We start from the raw sequence: 16,318 nt of genomic DNA on the forward strand, positions 1-16,318 counted from the left end.
AACATGAACATTGTTAACCACATACTAACATGGATTTTTCTGCGCATTCAAATAATTTAATTGAATAATTTCTTGATCACAGCAATGCAGTAAAATAAATATTTTACAGGCTAAATGAGTTGGTATAGAATTAATGATTACTTCATACTTATTGTCAATTTACTCGTTAATTAAATATATTTTTGCATGTACAAAATCTGTGAAGGTTTTGTTTTTCATCCTGAAATGCAGTGAAAAGGTAAAATAAAATCCATTTCCAAAAAACAGGCGGGAGAAGAAAAATAGGAAAAAAGACCTTTTGTCCCGGGTGCTAACAGCAACCGGGACAAAAGGCCCCCCTTTTATCCCGGTTGCCAACGGCAACCGGGATAAAAGGGGGGCCTTTTGTCCCGGTTGCTGTTAGCACCCGGGACAAAAGGTCTTTTTTCCTATTTTTCTTCTCCCGCCTGTTTTTTGGAAATGGATTTTATTTTACCTTTTCACTGCATTTCAGGATGAAAAACAAAACCTTCACAGATTTTGTACATGCAAAAATATATTTAATTAACGAGTAAATTGACAATAAGTATGAAGTAATCATTAATTCTATACCAACTCATTTAGCCTGTAAAATATTTATTTTACTGCATTGCTGTGATCAAGAAATTATTCAATTAAATTATTTGAATGCGCAGAAAAATCCATGTTAGTATGTGGTTAACAATGTTCATGTTTATCTAAAAAATCTTCACCTAACAAATTTAATAACACATGAAATCATACATAGGGTACATTACAAATTGTATCAATTAATACACAAAGGTCATGTACATTTAACGCATTACAATACAACGTTGTAAAATTTCTTCTTCACGAAAGTTCCTTGATCATGATCGCGGCGTAAGTACGGAGCCTCTTCTTTGGATAGCAGGATGCTTGGATCAACTTCAACGGCGAATGGAGGCATGCCATCAAACTGATCATAATCATCTGATTGGTCTGTTTTATCCTCGACTCCCACGATTTTTCTTTTACCTGGAAGAACTATGTGGCACTTTGGCTCCCATGTCTCTTCTGGATTCCTCTTGGGTTTGCTGCACATGTCCTTCACATAGAACACCTGATGCACATCATTGGCAAGTACGAATGGGTCATCACTGTATCCAGTCTTGCTCAGATCTACTATTGTCATTCCGTACTGATCTTTGGTGACGGCAGTTAGCTTCACCCAATTGCAAAGAAATAGAGGGATGTACATCGGTCCGTATTCGAGTTCCCATATCTCCTGTATGAAACCATAATACGACTCCTTGCTATTATTTCTGTCCATGGCATCTATGCGGACACCACTATTCTGGTTCGTGCTTTTCTGGTCCTGGGCTCTCGTGTAAAATGTGTAACCATTTATCTCATAGCCTTGGATTTGACGATTGTGGTAGCAGGTCCCCTGGCTAACCAGGCAAGCTGTGGGTGAATCTCAGAGTTACCCATAAGTTGTTGGCGCAACCAGGAGGGAAAAGTTTCCATGTGATGACGGGTAAGCCAAGCATCGGATTTGGTCGGGTTTTTTGAAGCTACCATCTGCCTGTGCTGCTCGATATACGGAGACACAAAGGATGACTGTTGTAGAACAGTGTAGTGTGCCTTGTCGAACAAATCAGTATCATTGCTCAAACTTGATTTCCTTCCAAGGGTGCCCATTCCTCGGAGCCTCCCCTCGTGGCGTGAAGTTGGAACCCCAATCGAGTCAATTGAATCAATAAAATCAACATAAAACTCGATCACCTCCTCTGTTCCATATCCCTTGGCGATGCTTCCTTCTGGATGGGCACGATTAAGAACATAGTTTTTTAGGACTGCCATGAACCTCTCGAAAGGCCACATATTGTGCAGGTATACAGGTCTGGAGAATACCAATCTCTTTTACTAGGTGAACCAGTAAGTGCGTCATAATATTGAAGAAGGATGGTGGAAATAACAACTCAAAACTGACAACACATTGCACCACATCGTTCTGTAGCTTTGATAGCTTGGATGGATCGATTGCCTTCTGCGAAATCGCATTGAGAAACGCGCATAGCTTTACGAGCGGCAACCGGACATTTTCTGGTAGAACACCCCTCAGTGCAACCGGAAGCAACTGGGTCATCAACATGTGGCAGTCATGAGCCTTGAGATTTGTAAACTTCTTTTGTTTCATATTTATTATTCCCTTTATATTCGAGGAGTACCCAGATGGAACCTTCATACTATTCAAGCATTCAAACATGCTATCCTTCTCTTCCTTGCTGAGAGTGTAACTGGCAGGACGTAAGTAGTGCTGTCCATTATCTCTCTTTTCCGGATGTAGGTCATCTCGTTGCCCCATGGCTTTCAGGTCCTGTCGTGCTTCCAATGTATCTTTTGAGGTTCCATAAACACCCATGAAGGCTAGCACGTTCACGCAAAGATTCTTCGTCACGTGCATCACGTCTATTGCATTGCGAACCTCTAGGATTTCCCAATAAGGTAGCTCCCAAAATATTGACTTTTTCTTCCACATGGGTGCATGTCCGTTATCGTCGTTCAGAACAGGTTGGCTACCAAGTCCCTTTCCGAAGACTACATATACATCCTTCATCATCTCGAACACACGCTTTCCATTACGGTGTGCAGGTTTTTTACGATGGTCTGGCGTCCCTTTGAAATGCATCCCGCTCTTTCTCAGCTGGTGGTGAGTAGGGAGAAATCGACGATGACCCATATAGACGACCTTCTTACAGTGCTTCAAGTACATGTTGTCTGTGTCGTCTAAACAGTGGGTGCATGCCCGATATCCCTTATTTGTCTGTCCTGAAATGTTACTCAATGCAGGCCAATCGTTGATGGTTACGAACAACAGTGCTCGTAGATTAAAGATCTCTTGTCTATCCTCATCCCACACACGTACACCTTCTTCCTTCCAGAGCTGTAAAAGTCATCAACCAACGGCCTTAGGTACACGTCAATATCGTTGCCGGGTTGTTTTGGGCCTTGGATAAGCGCCGGCATCATAATGAACTTCCGCTTCATGCACAACCAAGGAGGAAGGTTGAACATACAAAGGGTCACAGGCCAAGTACTATGACCACTACTCAACTCACCGAATGGATTGAATCCATCAGTGCTTAAACCAAACCTTATGTTCCTTGCTTCACTTTCAAAGTCTGGGAATGTTCTATCAATTGATCTCCATTGTGCCCCATCTGCGGGGTGTCTCAGCATCTCATCTTCCTTACGGTCTTCTTTGTGCCATCGCATCAACTTAGCATTCGCCTTGTTCCTGAACAAGCGCTTCAAGCGTGGTATTATAGGAAAATACCACATCACCTTCGCGGGAACTCTCTTCTTGGGAGACTGCCCCTCGACATCACCAGGATCATCTCGCCTGATCTTATACCGCAGGGCTTCGCAGACGGGACAAGCATCCAATTTCTCGTATTCATCACCACGATAGAGGATACAGTCATTAGGGCATGCGTGTATCTTCTGAACATCCAATCCGAGAGGGCAAATAATCTGTTTAGCTTCATATGTTGTGGACGGTAATTCATTATTCTCGGGGAGAATCTTCTTGACAATGTTCAACATCCCCTGAAATGCCTTATCGGACACACCATTTTTTGCCTTCCATTGCACAAATTCTAGTGTCGTACCTAGTTTTTTATGGCCCTGCTGGCAACCTGGGTACAACAATTTTTGGTGATCATCTATCATGCGCTGCAACTTTGCTGCTTCCTTCTCAGTTTCGCAATCTCTGTATGCATCTCGTATCACCTGACCAAGGTCATCAGTAGGGTCATTTTCTGCAAACTCATCTTCATCAGCCTCGCCCATTGTAGTTCCTGCAAAAGCTTGGCCTGCAACCCAGTCCGGAATGGTGTCATCTTCCTCCTCCTCCTCGCCATCTTCCATTACAACCCCTAGTTCACCGTGCTTGGTCCAAACCAAATAGTTAGGCATGAAACCGTATTTAAACAAGTGCCTGTGAATAGTCCCCCAGGAATCCTTTGAATACTCCTTCCTGTTATTGCATTGGAAGCATGGACAACATATGAACCCATTCTCTGGCTTGTTCACTTTTGCCACTTCGAGAAAATAATGCAAGCCATCAATAAACGCCTTGCTCTGCCTGTCTGCATTATACATCCATTGCCGGTCCATCTGCATCGTATTACGCATGAAAATGGATTACACTTGACAATGGATTACGCGTGAAAATCGATTAAAGATCGTGATCATCTTAACACTGCATAAGTTGTTCAACTTCAAGACCGTGATCATCTCACGAGGATGTCCTCAACTAGGCGGCACCGGTATTCGTCATGAAAGAGGTTAGATGCTACGGAAAAGGTGACACGGTCACGATGTCCGTATCCACTCTTTCTCGTAGAATCGAACCTCCTTCTTGACATACGTTGCTGCTCGGCGGAAAACATCCTCGGAGAGATGAACACGGTATGCAAGTTCAACAAGTAGCAGAAGTCATCTATGTACAAAAATTCTTTCCTTACCACTACAGAAGTTGTTGAACTTGAAGACCGTGTTCATTTCGCGAGGATGTCCTCAGCTGGGCGGCACCGCACTTCGTCATGAAAGAGGTTAGATGCTACGGAAAAGGGGACACGGTCACGATGTCCGTATCCACTCTTTCTCGTAGAATCGAACCTCCTTCTTGACATACGTTGCTGCTCGGCGGAGAACATTCTCGCCGAAATGAACACGGTATGCAAGTTCAACAAGTATATGGATTTAAAAAACCATATTGAATTTGATAAGATAAACCGTCTAGACAAGGTAGTATCATTTTTAAACCACTGAAATAATGCATACTATATATGACACATCAATCTCCCTCACATTCTAGCTCAAAATACCTCTCATTTTCTACTTCATCATCACATTGTAGCACATAATCTTTCCATCTCCAAAGCGATAAATCATTCGCATAACACGAGGATGAAGTAGCAGTCCTTCGCAACACTTGTGAGGCACCAAGTGAAATTTTCTTCAAAATGAGGGAAAACAATTTGGTCAGCACCTTCATTGTTTGAGTTGGCAGGTTGGGAGAGTAGGTGAAGCTAATCTCTTTCTGTCAATGTGCTGGACTGGTTCGGGCTGGAGGAGGAAGAAAGTCCTCTGTGGAAACCGTATATAATGGGGATGAGTTTTTATCCCGGGGAAAAACTCCAACCGAGACAAAAGGAAACACTTTTGTCCCGGTTGGAAGTTTAGTCCCGGTGGGAGGTTCCAACTGGGATAAAAGGTGAACCCTTTTATCCCGGTTGGAGGCACCAACCGGGACTAAACTTTTTATCCCGGTTGGTGCCTCCAACCGGGATAAAAGAGGCACCAACCGGGATAAAAAGGTCCGGCCACCGACGCCCCCCAGCTAGCCGTTGCAACTGGGACTAAATGGGGGCCTTTAGTCCCGGTTGCAATTACCAACCGGGACTAATGCTCCCCTCCAAATTTCCGCACCCCGGCGCACCCCCTTTTGTCCCGGGCCAACTTTAAACCGGGATAAAAGGGGGCGGATCGAAAGTCAGTTCTCTACTAGTGATTTGTTTCACCGTCCGGCTTGCCACGTCTTGCCAACCCATAAATTGGATCTAAAGATTTATTTTGATTGGTTGTCAACGTGTTTTGGGAGTTGGGACATTTTAGTTTGCAGCTGTGAGTGTACAAATTCGGCACACACTCGCAAAAGTGAGCAAGGCAATAAAACTTGCCTCTAAGGTCCCAAAGGGGGAGGGGTGATTTGTGTGCTGTGAGTGTAAAAAGGAGGGTTGGGCTCGTAACACTTCTGGTGTGCGGGTTTTCAAATTAAACCGCAAGTTAATGTGCTTGATGTCGTTACATTTAATTACAAATTTGACGGTTGTTGTTGGAAAATTAGGCAATTGTATGATTAAATACCGAATTATATTTCTCATAAAAAGAATTAAACCTGGAAGACTCTAACATACTAGGCAACAGCAAGAACAACATCATGTTCTCATAAAACATGCTGAAATTATAGATCAAATCACAGCATACGTACTGAGCGGGCGCAGCCATGATGGGAAGCGGTGCCGATGGAACGACGACGATGTTGCGGATGGAGCGCAGCAGACGACGCTGAAGACGACGAGCCGCCGCAACGCCGGACTGGTACGGAAGATGAGCCGTGGTGAAGACCTTGAGCAGTCGCGCAGAGCGCTTCCCAAAAACCTTATTCGCCCTCTCCCGGTGCAGGATCACAAGAGCGAGAGGTTCCGGAGACCTACTCTCCCGTTCGCCGGTGCACGCCGACGCTCGAGATGGAGTAGATTACGGTGGCAGCGCAATAGCGAGAAGAGATAAAAACCTAACTCGTACATACCACCTTAGGGATACCCTAACTTGAGGTCTTCCCGTATAGTAGTCTATATAGCATCTGTTCTATGAGGGAGGTGGTCCATATATATAGGGAGGAAAAGCTACAACACCCTCGTCTATTAGCAATATGGGACTAACAGATGGTGTACCCCTCTTACGCTAACGAACCTTTAAGATTTATTCAGAATTATCATTTATACGAGCCAAATCCATACATCTAACAGTTGTACCATTAAGATGGCGAAGGGTAAGTTAATCGCCAGTTCCCTAATCAACCACTAATCAGCTTCTAGACATGCTAGTCACTTTCCATATCCTAAATGTTGAATCAATCTCGAAGGATGGGCGCCTCATAGCAATGATAGACGGTTTCACTTGCGACCGCGCTACAGATCGCGGCGAGGTGCCAACGTCTTTGACCCGCCGCCCGTGAGGTTACTAGTTGCCGACTAAGTGATTGGTGCCGTCTCGCCATCTCATCGAGTACGGAGTAAGTCATGCCTTCCTGCACTCTCAATCTCTCGTCTTATAATTTCTCATTTTGTCAGTTGAGGTTTGGCCATAGGCAGAGCTCCCCATACATACAGCAGGATGGGGCAGCTGCCCCAGCTACTGGCAGCTCAAAACTCCTATTTCCCCTTCTTATCCATGGCGTCCTGCAGCCTGCTCACGGGTACATAACGGATGGTACCTGCACCGTCCCTTCCATTAAGGCGAGGTAAGGAGGTTGCCCCTGCCGACATGGAGATCCCCCACCCAACCTGCTAGCCACCCTGTCGCCCTAGCGAGTGAATCCCAGTCACAAGCAGGTAGGCGGCGGACAGCCATGGTTGAGTCGAAGAAGCTGGCAGCTGTGACGATTTCATGATTTGGAGAAGACGACTAGAGAGATACGGGCCTACAAAGGCCGAGATAGTTATGTTTTGGGCCATTCATTCGGAGAAAAAAGCCCAAGAAGCTATATACCCATTTTCCTTTTCCTTTCTTTGGAGATTGTATATAAGTGTATACTTCTACGTGTATACGGAGTATTTGGAAGACGCTCTGCAGCTGATGTAGCGTCAGCAGGCACGATCGCTACTGGCTGTTCTGCCCCACCAATTTTGGTCCAGCTCCGCCATTGGGTTTGGCATGGTGTGTTAGTGTGCAAGTGGATCCATGGATGCTTGATCATCGGTTTTATTAATCTTGGTCATTGTATTTCATCGTTCCCCGGATTAAATTTTAGCTCCTGTCACATCAATTGTTTGGATACTAATTAGGAGTATTAAATATAGGCTAATTACAAAACCAATTTCACAACCCCTAGGCTAAATTGCAAGACGAATCTATTAAACCTAATTAGTCTATGATTTGACAATATGATGCTACAGTAAACATTCGCTAATGATGGATTAATTAGGCTTAATAGATTCATCTCGCGATTTAGCCTAGGGGTTCTGCAATTAGTTTTGTAATTACCTCATGTTTAGTCCTTCTAATTAGTATCCGAATATCCAATGTGACACGGACTAAACTTTAGCTTCAGGATCTAAACACCCCTAAGATTTGTTCATAAGAAAATAATGTTCATTTATCGATTACCATAACCTTCATATAGAGGCTCATTTTACGTTTCACACAGCCTCAAAAACTTTTGTGCAGCCCTGGTAATCACCGATGAACCGAGATGACGTGTTGTGAAGGAGTAGGCAGTAAAGAGGAAATGTCACCGAAGATGGCGACGGCGAGAAAGGAGAAAAATAAAAGCTGAGAGAGGAAAATAAAGAAGGCAGGCGCGGCACTTTTTAAACCCTCTTTCTTCCTGCTGTTTGTCCTCGTAAATCTTTTCTATGAGAAAATAATTCGTAGGTATAAATAAAAAGCGATCGGGCTTCGTTTCAAGAAACGAAAAGAAAGTCAAGACATTCAAAACAGGATTGCGCCATTGTGGAAGGATGATCCGGACACGTCAGCGGTGCCCGACCCACGCAGCAGAACGCGTGTCCCCCACCGTCCTTGAGACCTCCACGTGGGTCCCACCAGTCAGTGAGAACCGACGGCTGGTATGGTAAGCTGGTTGGCAATGAATGACCTGGGCAGTGGGCGAGTGAGCGTGCACTCCTCCCTCTGATTCCTCGCCCTCCCCTCCCCCGCAAAACCCCCCCGCGTCGGCCATGTCTCTCTCCGGAGGCGACCGCTAGGGTTTCAATCCCCCCCTCTCCCCCTGGGACTCGCCGCACCTCGAGACCCCCCCCGCCGCACCGGATCCCGGCACCCGCGCCCGCCCACAGCCTTCGCCGCCTCGCCCCGGTCGCCGACGCCGCTCTCCGCCGCCCGGCACCTCCTCCCCCGTCGCCTGCAGCTCCGCGTCGGCGCCGGATTGGTTAGGGTTTGGGTTTTCGGCGGTCGACGCCGAGCCCCCCCTCTCCGCAGGGCTCGCGCCGGAGGGTACGAGCTCGCGGGGCTCCCCTCCTCCTCCGCCGCTCCAGGGTAAGAGAGGCTCCCCTCCCCGTTCCTGGAGACCGCCCTCTCCTCGATTCGGTCCGTTTCCCCCGATTTGTTTGGTGGTCTCGAGCAATGCTGCTGGTTTAGGGGTTGCTCCTTCCCGTATTTCCTCTTGTCCCCCATGCGCGATTTCAGCTGTGCTGGGGGGCGCGGGTTGGGGGATTGAAATGGTGAGCTGCTTTGAGGGGTGCGCGCGTCGGTGCGGCGGATTTTGTGGGAATCGAGCATTTCGAGGTAGAAATGTTAGGTTTTTTTCCCCCACTAGTACAGTATGTTCCTTCTTGCACAAATGCCGCGTTCCGTGGTCTGCGTGAACGTCCAGTGCTGTAGCTGGGAATTGGCTGAATTTTATGCTCGTTTTTTGCATTGGGGCTTAGTGGGTGGTGTACAGCTTAAGAGAAAACGATGTCAGTGTTTATTCATGGCTCGCCAATCGTGCACCACTGGATGCTTCTAGTGAGGCTTTGTTAGGTTTGTTCACCCCTCTATAGATCTCTGTTTGCTGTGCAGGGTGCTTGCAATTTGCTGAGGGGTCTTGTTTAGTGCCCTTTTAGGCAAAATGATAAATTTCCAGTCCATTTCCTTGCTTCATGAGCATTCCAAGTTACGTGGGGTCAACTGTCCTTGCAAATGTATTCAGTCCAAAATCAAGCCCTCAGTTTTTTCCTGATTTCAGTTGCATATGTCTGTTCCAAACAGAGACTGTTATGACTAAACTGTAGGGCATGTTGCCTCCATTTGAAATTTTTTATTATCAATTAATATTTTGTGTCTGATTTTCTGGTTTCATTATGCTTGTTGTTGACCATTAATTCTAGTCCTTTCTGTTACATCTGATGTTAGGATGCCACTAAATATGAAATTCATTTTCTTGCATTGGTGGTCCGAGGAAATTCCATGATTAACTTGTTTATACTCTCTTATTGGTTTCAGTTGGAAGTTGTCAAGGGAACTTGTTCTACAGTGTCTTTTCAGTGCATGAGTCAGTTGCTTCCGAGGTAGCGCTCATAGTTAACAATGCATACAAGAAAAAAGGGTGCTGCGAGATCTGCAGATGGGGATCATGCCAATCTTAAAACAAGCAGGGCATCACGAAGATCAACTCAGCCTCCAGTTGCTGAAAAGAAAGTAACAGATCTCATTACGTCTTCTTCCAGGAAGCAGAAGCCTGGTAAAGTTCCATCTTGCATGTGGAATTGCTAGCTAGGAACAAACTTATTATCGTACTGTATAATGTAGACTGTAGAAACAATGGTTGCTATGTTTTATTCTCATTGTATTTGATTTGTAGGATGATATTGTTAACCTGATGAAATATCTTGTGTGCGAACTCTCCTTTTCTTTGTGAATCAACTTGTGTTCAAACTAAAGAAAGCCATTGTACAACAAGTACTCATTTATCCACTAAAATTATTTTGGCACTGCTTCGAGAAAAGGTTTTTACTCATATCATTAGCTTGTTAGATGTAATTCTGCTTCCTGTCTGGTTGCAAATATATGCATTTGCACTGTTGCTTCTGATGTTCTATGATTAAGTTGATTAACTATTACGACGTGGGATTGGTTGAATTTGATTGCTACAATTGTGCTGTTACCATGCAGTTGGTGTTACTTCCAAGAAACATTCTAAAGGAGGAAGGAAGCTCTTAGCTGCATGTGACAGCGCTGATGCTGAAAATGATGCACCTCAAGTGGCCCCTAGTATTCCTGCTGATCAGCAGGTATGGTGCTTGGTTAAATTAAACTAACCTTTTAGCTGTACTCTCGTTACTTAATATCACTATTGTTAATTTCTGCCGAGCAAAACTGAAGGGAAGTGAAATGCTGATAATCTGATATGCACTAAGTTTGCTTACTTCTGTTAGGCAAGTGTTAGATAAGGATTGGCTAACTATGAATTGCTCACTTTGGGCCAACTGTTTAATTTAGCTGTTGTGCATTGGTGTACACTGTACACCCTTGCTCTAGTAATAATTTTATATTAGCATGTACCTGCCAATGATGTTAGGGATTTTTTTAACCAAGAATTAACAGAGGACAAACATTTCTCTTACGTTTTTATTAGCATGCATACTCATGATTTTGTATTTATTTCCTGGTCCAGCACTCTGATGGCGGTGGTGCAGATGATCGTCCAAACAATTCCATTTTCTCCCCTACATACCATCATCACAAGGATGGTGGTCTGAATAACCTCTCAAAAGGTATATAAATAGTAGATCAGATTCTTAGCTGCTTATCCTTTTCTGGTACAAGCTGACCATCTTAATGTCCTGTTATTTCTTTTGTTGAGATTAGATGTGTTTTTAGGCAGTGCCATCTTAAATACATTGCTAACTTTTTCATTTAAAAAGTTGATGCCCGTACCATTGTAGGATTTTACATAGTTTTTCTTTGTTTAACTTATGGGTCTTTTAGGCAGTGACTTAAGTATACATCAGGCTGTCAACATCTTCCACAAAATGCTTTCAATTTAATATCAAAATAAATAGTTCTTTCTGTTATCCACAATGTTGTGAGTTTTCATTCATTAAATTGAGGATGACAAACATACCATACTGTGATAATTTTGTATTACCTGGCAGCTCACACCACTTCAAAACTGTTGCTGTTGGATCCTGTTCTGTTTTTTCTATTAGCCTTTTATAAGTTTCAAGTTGTTCGAGTTGTTTTGCTTTAATTCTATTATGAAGCTAAATATTAAAATTATATCTTTTGCAATCTGTTTCTGAACTGGTTTACAAAGTTGGGGATCAACTTTACGAATGATTTATTTTCAAGGGAATAATTTGATATCCAGCTTTTGTCGTAGGAGGTTTATAACTGGGCTGCCATGGGCATACTTTAGATGACCCTTAACCCAAAAATACATGACCATGCTGATGAACAGCGGCCACACCACAAGGCAGGATAGAGGGAGATAGGAATCTTGTTCTATTTCTTGCTTAATCAAAAGAGATACTAATCCCATCCGTATATAAATGAAAGGCTTGACCGTTATGAAACTAATCTCTAGAATTAAGGAAACAAACCAATCTAATCATGTCTCTAAATAACAACCAAACCCTGAGGCTACTATTCCGTGTGAATAGTGTGTCGACTTTAGGGAGTCCTGGTTCTGTTGCTCCCTCTCATGCCCCCCTAATGAGCTGCACATGACAGGGTCAGTTGCAATTTCAATCTTGTCTGTACATTGAACAATTGGATATCTCAATCTCCCTGGAACTGGAAGTCTGTGTCTACATAGGATCACTTTGAAATAATTCAGAATATCAACTTTTAAGTTGGTTCTATAAAGTGCTGCTGTTTCGTTTTGAATAATTTAATGATTATGCATTCGCTGGTGCTCCTTGATTTGTTCATGTCTTCGCGTGTTTAGTTTTTCTTGTGTAACTGAGTTGCTGTGTTACTGAAGCCAGGTTTTATCTAGATAATTTTTGTAGTGTTGACAGTTTATGCATCATGCTGTTTTGACACAATGGCACCCGCATCTGTTATTCATTTTCTTTTTCAGTCGGTGTTTCTTTATTACTTGATTGTTGATGCTTGGCTTAGATGATTAATGTGCTTCATTTGGTTCAGCTGGCTCATTAGAAGATCAGACAGCACCTGTTCATGGTTGTAACGAAGCTACCCAAAAATCCGGGTCAAACATTGCACGTAACACTTGTGATGGGGCAAGTGACCACTCTTGCACGCTCAATTTGCAATCTACTGGGCAGAGCAAATTGCTTGAAGTGGATGAGTACAGTGAACTGGGAAACCTTTCTTCAGAAGTGTCAGCAATATATCTTGCTATGCAGCAGTCTAAACTGGAGTGCATTGATGAACAGAGTCAAGATTCTACCTCAACAGAAGGTTATTGTGACGCTGAGGAGACTGAGGAGTATGATGAGTTTGATCCATATTCTTTTATCAAAGATTTACCTGATTTATCTATGGTGGTTCCCAAGTTTCGCCCTGTTCTCCTTCCAAAGCAGACACGGAGTTGCCCAACAACTACACTTGTACTTGATCTGGATGGTAAGACCTACCAGCTATATAAGTACATACTTAACAATCTTCAATTCTGTGTTGGCAAATTATATTGGCAAAGAAAGCTGGTCATTGGTATTATTTTGTTGTTCGGAACTGCAAATTTCTGCTGACTAGTCTAGAATGCAAAATTTTAAAACGAGAAGTTAAGAATACTAATTAGCAAAACAATGAAATTAGCAAGATCTGTCTGATGTTGTGTTGTAACTTGGAACAATTTTTTTGCAGCTAGGGTTTGGTGTGTGTGATAACAAGATGAATTCCAAATGTTTCTCTTCAAATTCTGAATCTGGTAGACTATACCAGTATCATTGGCACTCTGATGAGTTTGTGCCATGATTATATCACCATCTAAATCTGGTAGAAAGCCATTAAAGTTATCATTTGCACACTGGTGAATTTGCACCATGCTTCTAGCACAATCAGTCATTCAGAATTCAGGTTCAAATGTAGTCGTAGATCTGGTTATTAGATTTAAATTGGCATGTTCATGCTGTGTGTCAGTAATCCTGCACTTAGTATAGTTGTTCCCTGAAACTTGCGTAAACCGTGCTTCGGACCAAAGCCATTTTGTTTCGCTTGCCGGTGCTGTGTTACGTCAATTGGACATAAGTTCGGAATTGTCATCCCTTTCCCAATTTGATGTTAATTTTGTGTTTATCTTGCTAAAATGCAGAAACTCTTGTCCATTCAACTCTTGAACACTGTGAGGATGCTGATTTCACATTTCCAGTTCATTTTAACTTTAGAGAGCACACAATATATGTTCGATGCCGCCCCTATCTCAAAGAGTTCTTGGATAGGGTTGCCACCTTGTTTGAGACGATTATTTTCACTGCTAGTCAAAGCATTTATGCAGAGCAACTTCTCAACGTTCTTGATCCCAAAAGAAAGTTGTTCCGTCATCGTGTTTATCGCGAGTCTTGCGTTTATGTGGAGGGAAACTACCTAAAGGATCTGACAGTTCTTGGACGAGACTTAACCCGTGTAATGATTGTTGATAATTCTCCACAGGTATGCACAATCATCTCTTTTTCCTTTCTGCAGAGTTTTGTTTTTTCAATTCAATCTTCATTTCTGTAAGCATCTTATCCCAGTGATGGCCATTTGTTTTCACCACTGACATGTATGTTTTAAACTTCCCATTAGCATCTGCATTTGCAACATCGTCCTTGCAAGATTCTGATTGAAACTGTTCACAATAGTATAGACTGATAGGAAATGGCATGGTTAATGTAGTTTCCTGTGCATTGCATAGCTTCACAGAATTATGTGGAGTGCTGATATATGCTAATAATTAGAATCTTGTTGAACACATAAGTAAAATTTGTTTTACTGGTCCATGCTGCTATGGGAGTTGTGGCTAGTCCCTAGGAGCACTTGATAACAAATCATCCTCAGGACCTAAGAGGTGTTGAAAAGAGTGTATACCTTTAGAGTAGCAGAAACCGTTGTTGTTCTGAGATTATCTTGTTGAACTAGTGAGTAAAATTTGTCTTACTGGTCCGTGCTATTATAAGAATTGAAGCTAGCCCCTGGGAGCACTTGATAACAAATCATGTTCTGGACCTAAGGGATACTGGAGATGCTGAACAGAGTGTAGTGTATGTCTTTAGAGCAGCAGGATCCTTTGTAGTTCTGAGATTTATCCCATTTTTCCTTATTTTGGTTGATCATCAGTTATTATCGGTATATCTTATCTGCACTATTTATGTTGAATAAGCTTGCTTGCAACTGTTGCCTATTTTGGGACCTGGTAGGATTTGGATTTGAATCTTGAATTGCTTTCCTATTTTCAGGCCTTTGGGTTCCAGTTAGACAATGGCATTCCTATAGAGAGCTGGTTCGATGATCCCAATGATACTGAACTACTGAAATTACTCCCCTTCCTAGAAAGCTTGGTTGGTGTTGATGATGTCCGGCCTTATATAGCAAGGAAGTTCAACCTTCGGGAGAAGGTAGCCACTGCAGCTTCTCTCACAATGGACATGCAGATGTGATCCATTCACTGATGTGCCACCGCATCATGGTGGCAGTGGTGATAAATGTAGAAGAGAAGCTGATATGGCGATTCTGTAGAATGTAGTAGTATATCAGGGTCCCTGCATGTGGCAATGTTGTATGTTTTCTCGGCTGCCATGTACAATTCGCTGAAGTTCAGCAGTTGTAAAACTGTACTTTCTAGGAATAAACCATCGTCATATGTGAAGGTCTTGTCGCGCATTCTGTCACCCTGTTAGCACCATCTAGGATGGTCAATATGTTATATCAGCAATTTGTGCAGGGAGTGACGCAAATCGAAGTCCCTGCATTATATTATCTGCAACATGTGAAAGCGAGGGAGCGAACCTGAGGCAGGTGCGGATGGCACTTGAAGGCACCCAAGCAAAGTTACAATGATGCATGCTTCCAATGATGCCATGGCTGAGAATTTTGGTATTTGGTCAGAACTCAGAACGACATCAGGATGAACTTTTCATGAGTGAAGAAGCATGAAGGCCATGTCTAGTTTGGAAGAAGGGTTGCTGCTGGCAGAAAGGTAGTTTCGTTTATGTAAGCTAAACAGTTAAAATTGCCGTGATGTATGCGTATTTTTGCAGCCTCAGCGACAATGGATCATGTTCTGCTGAAAAGTTGCCTTCTTTCGTGACAGAGTAATCTTGGACTAGGGAATTTCAAAATCACTTCCTAATATCATTTGGTTTAAGAGTGAAGATCAAAACTGAACATCACACTTGAACCGAGAAATTTGCATCCTTCCATTCGTCATAAGAATATTTCGTCAGAAGACAATTTTGCTAGTAAGTTATTCTTTCAGTCAAGTGTACATCTATTTGGTATGTTGTCAATGAGCATCATCCTCAGCAAACCTCATTGACATGATCCATGATCTATGTACCTGTGGAGGTTCGTTGGCAAAGCTGTGACCGCATTATAAAGATGGACTGCAGGCTGGCTGGGGCTGCCGGGCTGGTATTGCATTTCTTCAGAAGATGGAGATTGATTCCCAAGGACTGATATTTGGACAAAGCACTACCATTACAATGTACGGCAGCCTATACAGGATGTAGATGGAAGAGGCTGTGTGGGCAGTGGCGATACTTGACAAGTATTTGGAGCACATCGAGATCCTATCATTGATCACACATGTGGCATTGCTGACTCGAAGTATGCTGCTCCGTTCTAGGTATTGAGTTCAATGCACCTTGAAGTGGATAGGAAAGCTTACGGTTTTCAGAAAAGAATGAAACTATTATTTGTATCGAGAGGCCTTGAAGGTGCCCTGCTCACTTACACAAACTGTAGAGCAACCATCTATGAAATATATGGCCTCCAGTTCTTCCCACCGTACAAACACGAAATATGTCTCAGAAACTTGGGGTGAAGATACTATTGTTTTATAAGAAGAGCGACCTTAATTGATCCAGTTTGATATTAA

The 16,318-nt window shown here is 43.1% G+C and overlaps 1 protein-coding gene across 1 annotated transcript; it reads left to right on the top strand.

Annotated features, from left to right (window-relative positions):
- Positions 1-8,482: 8,482 nt before the first annotated feature.
- LOC101753734 (CTD small phosphatase-like protein 2) lies at positions 8,483-15,105 on the top strand. The gene is made up of 7 exons (XM_004974953.3): positions 8,483-8,829; positions 9,778-10,015; positions 10,447-10,565; positions 10,949-11,048; positions 12,427-12,867; positions 13,556-13,893; positions 14,679-15,105. The coding sequence occupies exons 2-7, from the start codon at positions 9,862-9,864 to the stop codon at positions 14,877-14,879; spliced, it is 1,353 nt and encodes a 450-aa protein (XP_004975010.1). The 5' UTR covers positions 8,483-8,829; positions 9,778-9,861; the 3' UTR covers positions 14,880-15,105.
- The last annotated feature ends 1,213 nt before the right edge of the window (positions 15,106-16,318 follow it).

Source organism: Setaria italica, chromosome VII (assembly GCF_000263155.2).
Source record: "Setaria italica strain Yugu1 chromosome VII, Setaria_italica_v2.0, whole genome shotgun sequence".
Lineage (NCBI taxonomy): Eukaryota > Viridiplantae > Streptophyta > Magnoliopsida > Poales > Poaceae > Setaria > Setaria italica.